Source organism: Gigantopelta aegis, chromosome 7 (genome assembly GCF_016097555.1).
Source record: "Gigantopelta aegis isolate Gae_Host chromosome 7, Gae_host_genome, whole genome shotgun sequence".
Classification (NCBI taxonomy): Eukaryota; Metazoa; Mollusca; class Gastropoda; order Neomphalida; family Peltospiridae; genus Gigantopelta; species Gigantopelta aegis.
Genome location: NC_054705.1, coordinates 40451440 through 40464357, shown reverse-complemented (window position 1 = coordinate 40464357; position 12918 = coordinate 40451440). Strand labels below are relative to the sequence as shown.

Genomic DNA, 12918 nt, shown 5'->3' with positions numbered 1-12918 from the left:
GTTTGTCCGTTTTCCACGTTTCGCAACCGCATCGCGCCAGCGCCGCGCCCACACGGCGCTCGCACCGCGCCCGAAATTGTGTCAATTTGGTTCATTTTAAGAGTTTTATATTTGTTGTAGTAACAGTGGGGAATACAACTTGTTCTAAACCCTACCATGGCGTCTCGACTTGTATTAACTGGTTGGCTCTACGTTCGTATCTCAGTGGTGTCGGGGTCAGGATGTAACTGAATAAAAAAAACACACACCAAAAAACAACGTTTGTTTGTTTGTTTGTTTTGTTTAACGACACTACTGGAGCACATTGATTAATCAATCATTGGCTATTGGATGTCAAACATTTAGTAATTCTCACTCGTAGTCATCAGAGGAAACCCGCTACATATTTCCTAATGCAGCAAAGGATATTTTATATGAACTTTCCCACAGACAGGATATCACATACCACGGCCTTTGATATACCAGTCGTGGTGCACTGGTTGGAACGAGAAATAGCCCAATGGGCCCACTCACGGGGGTGGATCCCACATCGACTGCGCATCAAGCGAGCGCTTTACCACTGGGCCATGTCCCGCCCCCTTAAAACCAACAGCAACAACAACAACAACACTACAAAAATAAATTAACAGTATGTGACATTTTCATCGGCTATTGGATGTCTTTGTTTGGAAGCCATGGTGGTTATGCATCCCCTATTACGTTATATATATTACTGTCTCCCCATAGCATGTCTAATAGACAGTGTACCCACTCGAGTTTGGTTCCCCAACCCCCACCCTCCCTAAATGCCAGGCTATTATCGGAAAACCTCTCATTAGTCACTGAGCAATAGATCGGAAGTTTACGACGAAAATCAATCGTGAAATTCAGCTAGGATCACGCTGGAATGTTTGTACAGCTTGCCCACTGACAAGTGTGTTGTGAGATTCTAACACGCGAGTCGTGACTGCGTCAATGGTGTGTACCGCGCCTTTACCTACATCACATGGGTCATCACCCCACGTCACAAAGCCAACAGTGACTGGATGTTTGAACACATTTCTTCACGGCACACAGAAAATTAATGCACCGGTAGAGATTCACACGCTGGTTCATGTCTGTGCATTGAATGCACTTTTAAAGTCATGGATTTTTCTAGAGAAGCGGCGCTGTCGTAGCCGAGTGGAGTGGGATGGGGTGCCAATCGCACCTCCTTTTCTCCCACCCCAGTATAAAATCCTGACTACGTCAGTGGGATGGGGGTATCACTAATATTCAGGGATAGGGGCCGACGTTTAAAAAAAGAATATACACAGTATTCAAAGAACACTAACGTTAATCATGCACACGTACATTGGGCTATTTCAGGACCGGTATATCAAAGGCCGTGGTATGTGTTATCCTGTATGTTCATTCATTTATTACCAAATCAAGTTGCTTACAGGCATGTACATTCGATTTACCTTACAATGGCAACGTGCAATTCAATATACAGTATGCTAATAATAAAGGTATACCAGTACATGTACATTCGATTTACCTTACAATGGCGACGTGCAATTCAATATACAGTATGTTAATAATAAAGGTATAACAGTACATGCACATTCGATTTACCTTACAATGGCGACGTGCAATTCAATATACAGTATGTTAATAATAAAGGTATAACAGTATATGAACACCTTAGAAAAACATACTTAGGATGGGCACAGTTGTTTGTAAGAAATTAAGGATAGAGACATTGTTTTAGTTATCAGGTTTTGTTTTAGTTATTCAGTCTCTGAATCCGGGCACGTGGAATCCTAGCCCATTCTTCCTGCAGTGCATGTGACAGTTGCGGAAGCGTCTGAGGCCCCGGATCACGCTGGCGTACACGTCTGTCCAGTTCGTCCCATAGATGTTCAATGGGGTTGAGATCTGGCGATCTTGATGGCCATGGCAGCACATTAATGTTCTCATTCTGTAGGAAATCCATTGGTACATGTATCGTATGCGGCCTGCTGAAAATGTTCTCTCTGTAGATCCAAAATTGGAAGCATGTGACGGCGAAGAATTTCATCCCATTAGCATACAGCTGTCCGGTTGCCTTGTACGAAGACAAGTTCACTTCTGCCGGTGTATGAGATGGCTCCCCACATCATGACACTCCCTCCACCGAATCTGTCAACTTGGGCAACGCAGTTGTTGGTAAAACGTTCATTGCGGCGTCTGTAAACACGTTGTCGTCCATCACGTCGCTGTAGAAGGAAACGTGACTCGTCGATGACTGCGATTCCTCTAACTGGAGGCGGCCTATTGCAGTGTTTCGATTCGGCAGGCTTAGTCTTGGCATCTTGTAACTCGTCTACGTCGAAATGGAAATGAGGCATCATTGCGAGCATTGCAGCTTTAAATACCCATCACTACCCCAATCTTTTCCCCGTGTTTCACGTGCAATCTGACCATTTTACGCCGATTTCCTGCAATTATCGCACAACGTGCGTTAAATTTGTTTTAGGGTGCATTTGGGCATGCTGTCCCATTCCAGGAACATTAACAAACATGGTCATTCAGCAACATTGTAAAAAAAACCCACACGATATTTTGTAAAACCAAACACTTTTATTCTTTCCCCATCACCTATGCGTTTCTTTTTTGACAGAGTATATATAGACAAACACACAGGGAGAGAGAGAGGGACAGACAGAGAGACAGAGATTGAACGAGCGAGAGAGAGAGAGAGAGAGAGAGAGAGAGAGAGAGAGAGAGAGAGAGAGAGAGAGAGAGAGAGAGAGAGCCAGAGTGAGAGAGCGCGAGAGCAATAGAGAGGAAAGAAGGAAATGGTTTATTTAACGACGCACTCGACACATTTTATTTACGGTTATATGACGTCGAATATATGGTTAAGGGACACAGATATTGATGGAAGAAACCCGCTGTCGCTACTGCATGGGCTACTCTTTTTCGATTATCAGCAAGGGTTCTTTTGTATGCACCATCCCACAGACAAGATAGCACATGCCAAGCCTTTGATATACCAGCCATGGTGCAGTGGCTAGAACGAGAAATGGTCCAATGGGTCCACCGACGGGGATGGATCCTAAACCGACCGCTCATCAAGCGATCGCTTTACTACTGTCGTCTGAAGATACGTTTCAAACTCACCAAATGTTTGACATCAATAGCCGAAGATTAATTAATCAATGTGCTCAAGTTGTGTCGTTAAACAAAACAAACTCGATAGGATAAAGATACCTCCACCATCACTTCTGCAGATAACCTTTGATCCGCCATTGATCAAATTTAAAACAAAAATTAAAATGTGTTTTATTTAAAGACACCACTAGAGCACAGATTTATTAATCATCGGCTATTGGATGTGAAACATTTGTTAATTTTGACATATAGTCTTAGACAGGAAACCCGCTACTTTTTTTCATTAGTAGCATGGGATATTTTATATGCATCATCCCACAGACAGGATAGCACATACCACGCCCTTTGATATATCAGCCGTGGTGCACTGGTTAGAACGAGAAATAGCCTAATAAGGCCCACCGACGGAGATCGATCCTAGACCAACCGCGCATCAGGCGAGCAGTTTTTAGCATTGATCTAGCTACGTCCCGCCCTTAACTTTAAAACGGGCTTAAATTCCAGTAATCTTGGCTTTCCGGGAAATCCCATAGCCACATCCGGTTAGAACATCTTTCCAATGAATAAATCATGAAACACAGCTCACACCTGAACCTTACAAATACATTGCGTAGCTTTATGAATACCAATGACTTTCTCGAACTGACAGGAGAAATATAATTGGCTGTGGTCAGAAATCGAATGATTTCCTGGCACGTGGCATATTTCACATCGTTTTTGCATTGTCATTTCCGAACTGCTGGCCATGGTTTTCCTGTCAGCCAGCCCCAGGGTCGCGTGCTCTGACGTCACGAAACAAGACAATTACGAGATCCCCCGGGTTACCGCCGTTTATTTACAAGACCGCCCAGACGGCGGGGCGTGTTATATCGAACGTTCAATTATGTGAAAAATGCAGCAAAAATATTGTTTGTCGTGTTGTTAAAATAGCAGTTATATATAAAAACATTGATATGAACCGGAGTCACATGTTATCATCGGAGTATTATGTAGGTCTATATCTATCTATATACAGTCTCTGTCTCTGTGTGTGTGTCTCTCTCTCTACATACATGTATAAATAAATAAATAATAAAATAATATATATATATATATATATATATATATATATATATATATATATATATATATATATATATATATATATATATATATATATATATGTGTGTGTGTGTGTGTGTGTGTGTTTTGGAAGAGGATGCGATAGCTTTTTAAAGTCCAACAATGAGGTAACGCAAAATTTGATATCAATAGACCATTTTCGATGACGTAACATACAGATTAAATACTCTTTTTTTTAAATTTAAAATATCAGTGTCTGTATTTACAAGGTGTCCTAATGCTTGTAGTAACCCAAACCGGATTTTACCTTACGAAAAAAAAAATATATCACGAATTAAAGAAAAAACTGGGTACTACAAACATTAGTATACGACCGCAAACGCATTCGATATACAGACACTGGTATTCTAAACAAGAAAATGTATTTAGTATGAAATAGTAGTCGCCAACAAGGCTCGGTTATCGCAAACATCTTACAACGGTTGCAAACTTAGGACAGTCCCTTTAAGCTCGTAGCGGGTTTTGGTCATGTCGCCCGCCCTGCGACTAAAACTGTGCAAAATGCAAAACGGCGCTGTTATGGTACGTTATGTCAGAAAAGATGACATAGCATGACACCTTCCGACTTCTCTTCCATATCAAAGCTTGTAGCAAGAAATATATTGCAGTTTGTTCATACCCCATCAGGACGGGCGAGATGTAGCCCAGTGGTAAAGCGCTCGCTTGATGCTCGGTCGGTCCGAGACTGATCCCCGTCGGTGGGCCCATTGGGCTATTTGTCGTTCCAGCCAGTGCACGACAGGTATATCAAAGGATGTGGTATGTGATATCCTGCCTGTGGGATGGTGCATATAAGTATCTTCTCTAAGACTACATGTCAAAATTACCAAGTGTTTGACACCCAATAGCCGATGATTAATAAATCAATGTGCTCTAGTGGTGTCGTTAAACAAAACAAACTTTAAGCTTTATACCCCATCAGGAATACTCAGCATAATGTAATTTTTATCCTTATTCTCTAAAGATAACCATAATACATAGAGGGCGTTAAGCAAAGTTTCTAGGGGATTCGGGGGTATGCATCCCCGTAAAATTTTGAAAACTAGATGTCCTGAAATACTACCAATAGTATTTTTTATTCAGAATTAGCACAACCCACCTCACCCCATCCACTTCTTCTCCGCCGTGCCTGACATTTTGTTCACACCCCATCAGTAATACTCGGCACAATTTAGTTTTTATCCTTATTTGCTAAAGACAACCATAATACAGGGGCATGGGCTGGGGGTGCATTATTAGGCTATTCATAGAGGTGTCCAGTTAAAATGTAAACAGAAGGGTCCCCTAGGTATTCGACAGCGCCCCTCCAGGTCCAGACCACCCTACATCCCTGTAATAGTTTTGTAGTCAGTCACAATCAGTTAGCCCAAAATTGGCAACCAAAGATCATTAATGGTAGGTTGATGACTTTTATTGCAGCATAAAGCTTATGGTCATCTGATAATAAATACTTGGAAACAATTTTCCGTGGAATTAATCTGGTATTTGAAATTCTATGTCCCAAATGGGATTCGAACCCACGCACTACCAGCTGTCAGTTCTCCAATTGTTTAAATTTCACAAAACAACCAGTTATATATGTGATCGTCTGTTAATTCACTTCTGTGGTTTACATCCAGCTGTAGCTCAAGTTCGCTGTCTTGGGCATGTGGCAGTATCAAAGCTATTATGATGTCATAAGCTTCTTTGCGGCTATCGCGATCTCTACGACGTTCTTACTCGGGCCGTGACGTCATAGCCACTCTTTGCCCTGGCTCGCTGACGTCACAAGCCACTCTTTGACCTGGCCGCGGTACTCTGGGGTCGTGACGTCACAAGCCACTTTTTGACTTGGCCGGGGTACTGGGGGGGTCGTGACGTCACAAGCCACTCTTTGACATGGCCGCTGTACTCGGGGGTCGTGACGTCACACCCCACTCTTTGACCTGGCCCACTGACGTCACAAGCCACTCTTTGGCCTGGCCCGCTGACGTCACAAGTCACTTTGACCTGGCCTGCAGACATCACAAGCCACTCCTTGACCTGGCCTGTCTCCGCCTATCGCGGTCTCTACGACGTTCCTGTTCGCGGTATTTGGAGGTCGTGACGTCACAAGCCACTCTTGGACCTGGCCTGTCTACGCCTATCGCGGTCTCTACGACGTTCCTGTTCGCGGTACTCGGGGGTAGTGACGTCACAAGCCACCCTTGGACCTGGCCTGTCTCCGCCTATCGCGGTCTCTACGACGTTCTTGTTCGCGGTATTCGGAGGTCGTGACATCACAAGCCACTCTTGGACCTGGCCTGTCTCCGCCTATCGCGGTCTCTACGACGTTCCTGTTCGCGGTACTCCGGGTCCTGGCGCCTCATCTTCATCCTCAGTCGTGCTTTAGCCGTCTCCTTCTCTCTGCAAACAAAACAACAGAAAACAAAATCAACCTACATACATATCTAGGTTTCGAGATTAAAAACGAATAGTCCACAAAATGGTTATCTAAAACACTGCTATATTCTTGTCCAAATGCATAGGAAATCGCATTTGAAGCCATCCAAATACGAAACATGTTTGCTTGTGAATCCCCCATTCCTCTAAAGGCACTGGTCCTACAGGCTTATTTACCTATCAACCATACACCTCAACCCTCTCCTGCATACCAGTTTTCTTGGTCCATTGTCCATTCCTACGGGCCTGTATTCTGAGTTGGCCCTCATCCGTCGTTTCTTCTGGCGGTCTCTCTAACGCATTGTCATCTGACGCACAGAGTGTTCTCTCCCCACCCACCCCCACCCTCCTCCCTACTGTATACCTGTATTCTGGGTTGGCCCTCATCGCTCGTTTCTTCTCGCGGTCTCTCTCGCGTTTCGTCATCTGACGCATGGATTGTTCTCTCCCCCCCCACCCTACTGTATACCTGTATTCTGGGTTGGCCCTCATCGCTCGTTTCTTCTGGCGGTCTCTCTCGCGTTTTGTCATCTGACGCACGGAGTATTCTCTCCCCCCACCTACTCCCACAACCACCCCCCTCCTCCCTACTGTATACCTGTATTCTGGGTTGGCCCTCATCGCTCGTTTCTTCTGGCGGTCTCTCTCGCGTTTTGTCATCTGACGCACGGAGTATTCTCTCCCCCCACCTACTCCCACAACCACCCCCCTCCTCCCTACTGTATACCTGTATTCTGGGTTGGTCCTCATCGCTCGTTTCTTCTGGCGGTCTCTCTCGCGTTTCGTCATCTGACGCACGTATTCTCTCCCCCCCCCCCCCCCCACAACCACCCCCCTCCTCCCTACTGTATACATGTATTCTGGGTTGGCCCTCATCGCTCGTTTCTTCTGGCGGTCTCTCTCGCGTTTTGTCATCTGACGCACGGGGTATTCTCTCCCCCCACCCCCACCCTCCTCCCTACTGTTTACCTGTATTCTGGGTTGGCCTTCATCGCTCATTTCTTCTGGCGGTCTCTTTCGCGTTTGTCATCTGACGCATGGAGTGTTCTCTCCCCCGCCCCCAACCCAACTCACACACACATACCTCCACCAACTCCTTCCTACTGTATTGTATATACCTGTATTCTGGGTTGACCTGCCCTCTCCCTACCTCCCGACTGTATACCTGTATTCTGGGTTGGCCCTCATCGCTCGTTTCTTCTGGCGGTCTTTTTCGCGTTTCGTCATCTGACGTACGGAGTGTTCGAGTTTGTCCTCCTCGCTGATCACCTCTGACTCCTCATCCACCCAGAACACGTGCATGTAGTCCAGATTCAGCCCGTCCTCGTCCAGTCTGTAACCATGGAAACAAGGAAGGGAGAATATCTAACGAAGACTTGTAATGTACGAGGTGTGAATCGTCGGATTTTGAGAGAGATCAATGACAAGGGTTTAAAAGGTCGAATACCCGATTTTTATCTCCATTTTTATTTTTTTAAAGATAGCTCTCGATGGACAAATCCCCATGACTGGTATATTAATGTCAATGGTATGTGCTGTCCAGTCTGTAGGATAGTGCAAATAGAAGATCCCTTGCTGCTAATGAAAGAAATGTAGCAGGTTTCCTCTAAGACTAGATGTCAAAATTGCCAATTGTTTGACATCCACTTGCTAGTGATTAATAAATCATGTGCTCTCTAGTGGTGTCGTTAAACAAAACAAACTACTTTTTTTTTACTTAACCAGCCCATATTTTCCAAGCTATATAGTTAGCACTACAACATCGTAAAACCGCCGTAGGCTATGGCGTGTGCCATAGTGCCGTTATAGCCTAAGATGTTTTTACGATACCATAGCGCTATGGTTACTTTGAAAATCCTTAACCTGTCATCGATATATGATCTTCCACGAGAACGGTTTTTAGAATACTCACTGAATAACAGGACCTTCTAAAGCTTGATCTTCCACGAGAACGGTTTCCGGGGCGATAAACCAGCCAGCATTGGAGCCTGGTGCAACTCCTCTTGTAACATCCTTACTAGATTTGTCTTCTGTCGAACCAGCCTCTCCTTTCGACATCCTTGTTCCCAATTCAATCACGCGAGTCTTACTAGCTGCCATCAAACTTTTTGCTTCCAATGAATTTATTTCGATCATTTCTGGAACACCCACAGTTCGAGCACAACCTTTATTAAAGATAGGGTGTTCGACATCTACATCCTGTTCAACTGATTCTAAAGCTACTCTGTTTGTTTCAGATAAAGATGGAGCTACAATTTCTTGGGTATGAATCACAACAGATTCGGCAACACTCAGCGTGATATCATCTGAAAGGTTTCCTTGTGGTACAGCGTCCTTCACAATAATGTTTGAGTCTACCAGGTCTGTAGCTTTAATGTCACTAGCGGTATCTGACGAGCCACCAAATGTAGGGAACTCTTTCGAGTACAATTCTGAAGAGAAATTATGATGAGATTGTGTTTCACACGCTCGAGAAGTATCCTTAGAGACAGAAAATGCTGATAGAGGTTGTCCATGGGCATCATGTCTACACGAATCCACATCCAATTCCATACATTCACACTTTGTCTGATTAGTTTTAGGGCTGTTGAAGTTTGCTTCACAATGTAGCAATTTCCTTCTTGGTATTACTCGCTCTTGGTTTGAACTTACTGGTACGCTGGTATCGTCCAGACCGTGTCGTCTGTAACGGCCCTGATTGTTAACTACACGACTTAATAATCTGTTGGCAGTTCCTTTTACATTACTTTCACTGGTCTGCCAAAGCATGTCACCATATATTTTCTTATTACATATAACAATGGTCTGTTTATTAGTAATTCCTTGTGAAACAGCTTCGCTGGGCTGTAAATTCACGCGACCACTTTCGTCTTTATTAACTACAGAATTGGACTGTTTATCGGCAGCTCCTGGCAGCAGGTGCTTCCAAGAACTGCACCTTACGTCACGGGTGACGTCACCGCGAATGACATCATCAGCTTTTTTCGTCTGCTTACAGTCTGGTTGAGCCCAGTGAAAATCGTCTTTTTGTTCACCAGTATCAGAATGCATGATGAATATGTCAGACGAATTGGTCTATCTTACAGTTAAGATATCAGATATTAATACATAAATGCATCGAAATTGTGTCTCCTTTAATACACCGCCATGTCAAATTACCTCCAGTGTCATACTTTAACATATTTACTGAAATCTACTTCTGTAAACGTCACCTTCGTCTGCTTCACACGTTAGTTACTATTTGTATTCTATGCAGAAAAATTCAGAATACAATACATGGCCTGAAAGTAAAAGAAAAATATAAATTCATATTTGTACACATTTGTACACATTTGTAAGTTATTAGTCCCCTACCAGTCCAACCGGTGGGGACTATAGGTTTCATCTCCGTCCTTCTGTCTATCCGTCTGTCTGTCTGTTGTCCGTCTGTCCTACATGTTTTCCGGATGTTTGTTTGCAGAAGGCTTTGAGATATTGAACTGAAATTTTGTGTATAGTTTTATCATGTAGTTACAGATCAACTTTGACTTGCATGGCTATTTACCCATTCTTGACTGAGTTATGGCCCTTGAACCTAGGAGATATGCATATTTGTTTTCCGGACTTTTTTCCAGAAGGCCTTGAGATATTAACCTGAAATTTTGTGTATAGCTTTATCATGTACTGTTACAGATCAAGTTTGACGTTCATGGTGATTTACTCGTTTGTGACGGTCGTATGGCCTTTGAACAGAGGCAATGTGAAAATTTATTTTCCGGACTTCTTTTTTCGAAGACCTTGAGACATTGAAATGAATTTTTTTTCATATAGCTTTACACGTACTGTTACAGATAAAGTTTAACTTTCATGGCAATTTACCATTTTTGACAGAGTTATGACCCTTGAACATAGGAAATATGAAAATACGTTTTCCGGACTTTTGTTTTGCAATACCTGCATATACTGAGGTGAAATTTTGTATATAGATTTATCATGTACTGTTACTGATCTGATTTACCCACTTTTTACAGATGTTTGGCTCTTGAATTTAGGAGATACTAAAACTTGTTGGGTCAGGTAGAGGGCGTGTATTGCTTTAGCAGTACTCTCAAAATGCTTGTTTTTCTGGTAATTTAAATGAGTGCTTACAATTTTTATTTGATTTTTTAAATAATAATAAATATTAAACAATACTGTAGATGCTAAGATCATTCCACCTCATACACGTGTAAACAAAGACACACACTATTAAATTATGCTTTGATTAAAAAACCACTAGAGCACATTGATTTGTTAATCATCAGCTATTGGATGTAAAACATTTGATAATTCTGATGTAGTCTTCACCTGCTACAATTTTCTTTCCACTAGCAGCTAGATTTCTTTTATATGCATTTCCCCACAGACAGGACATCATATAATAGGGTCTTTGATATACTAATAATGGGGCGTTGGTTGCGATGGAGTAAAACAAAAACAAAAAAATGGATCCACCAAAAGATTTCGATCCTACAACCCCTACAAAAATATATATCCTAAACTAAATCAGAAACTCCAGGCCCCGTGCTTATAAACCTTAAAGTCTAGACTTTAATAAAGTCCAGACTTCAACGTCATCCCAACCTCATTCAAATAGCATTACGTTAAAGTCTGAACTTTATTAAAGTTTAGACTTTTAAGTTTTATAAGCACGGGCCCTGATGAGCACTCTACCGACTGCTTTTACATTAGCAGCAAGTTTTTCATATAGGCCTACCAGAAGTGGGGAACTGGTTGGAACGGTAAAAAAACATAATGGATCCGCCGATGGGATTACATCCTACGTCCAAAGAACAATGAAAGTGCACTCTACTAACTGGGCTAGATAAGTCTCCTCAACCCCCAACCCCTTATTAGGCGTGCATATATACGCTCAAAAACTAAAATAGAAAAACAAAAACGTTTGGCTTACAGCTGTATTTGATGTTGCCATCTGTCTGTGAATGCGGCAAATGTTGACATATCCAGTCAGAAGATGATGATGTCGTACATGGATTCAACACAGCTGTTCACTCAGCGCTACCACGTTAAACGTCAAGAGTCTACGGCACGATATTGTCTGCGAAATGTCTCGATTGATACAATCCAAAACAACTTGCACCGACCCGGAAGTGGTCCCATTCACAGTACACTGGGATGACATTGTATAGCTGTGGACCAAAAGTATCGAGACCGGTGAAAAGTTGAAGTTTCTTTTTCTTCAACGTCACCACTAAACCGGTACAACGCAGCGGTTTACATTTCTAGGTTAGCTAAATTAGTTTGTTGCCATCAAGATATATTTAGCATTATATATAATTTGTTAATTACCCTAACCCTGCCGATTTCTTTCAATGTAAATTTTGTGCCATGTTAATAATAGTAGTTTAGCTAATCTGTCTGCAGGAGGTAAATACCTATTGGTAATGACCGCATGTACATGCATGTCTATTGATATTTGATGTTTGATATATACATTGTAGATATGTTATATTTTATGTTATATACATGTAACGCGCCACTCATTGTTACGGGGTGGTCAACCCTAGAACAAGTAAATTACATGTATTTTGATTTGATTTGATCCAATGGCCCCCTGCGCGTGCTGTAACCTCACCGTGGTGCAGGGGTGTAACATTCTCTTTGAGAATGGCCAATACCGAACAATTGAAATTTTGAGTAAATGTCAGTATCTGTGTTATTTGTATTTTTGCACAGTTCTTTACACTGTTTTTATTTAAATCTTGATTTTTTTTTTATATTGATGTTGAGAATCACTTTATTTGTTTGCATTACCATAGTTTGACACCCAATAGCCTATGTATTTTTTGTGCTGGGTTGTCGTTAAACATTCATTCATTCATTCATCCATTCAGTGGTTTGTTTTTATTACCGTGCTTGCTTGTTGTTTGCGCGCGTGTGTGTGCTTTGGCCTTATTACCAACTATAATCTGTAAAATTATATATTCTCGGCATTTGCTTTTTAAAATTGTCAACTTATATATAATATAGATTATTCAAAAATGTTATTAGTATGTGCATCCGGGCCTCTTTTTTGTTATTTACTGTTTTTGCACGATTATAATATAATAATATTACACATAATAATAATTTAATATTTAAGTTTTAACAACTTGCGATATATGGATTTTCACAAGTTTTCATCATAATTATCGTCTTATTCTACATTCTTCTATTATGGTAAATGCATAATAATAATAAATCACACGCTTTGTTAAAATAAAGAAAGTTTGTTTTGTC

General features: G+C 42.0%; 1 protein-coding gene across 1 annotated transcript; it reads right to left on the bottom strand.

The window, feature by feature from the left end:
* Window positions 1-5634: 5634 nt before the first annotated feature.
* On the bottom strand, window positions 5635-11902 carry LOC121377795. The gene is made up of 4 exons (XM_041505890.1): window positions 11591-11902; window positions 8573-9941; window positions 7826-7993; window positions 5635-6624 (listed from the first exon to the last, which is right to left on the bottom strand). Exons 2-4 carry the CDS (start codon window positions 9709-9711, stop codon window positions 6498-6500), a joined length of 1434 nt encoding a protein of 477 aa, XP_041361824.1. The 5' UTR covers window positions 9712-9941; window positions 11591-11902; the 3' UTR covers window positions 5635-6497.
* Between the last annotated feature and the right edge of the window lie 1016 nt (window positions 11903-12918).

Bases quoted from the DNA above. Each gene is read 5' to 3' on its own strand.
- LOC121377795 (XM_041505890.1), bottom strand. From the start codon at position 9,711: ATGCATTCTGATACTGGTGAACAAAAAGACGATTTTCACTGGGCTCAA. The intron at 7,994-8,572 runs GTGAGTATTCTA...CCATGGTTACAG, and splicing joins TTAGAAGGTCCTGTTATTCA to ACTGGACGAGGACGGGCTGA. The intron at 6,625-7,825 runs GTATACAGTCGG...TTTTGTTTGCAG, and splicing joins AGGGCCAACCCAGAATACAG to AGAGAAGGAGACGGCTAAAG.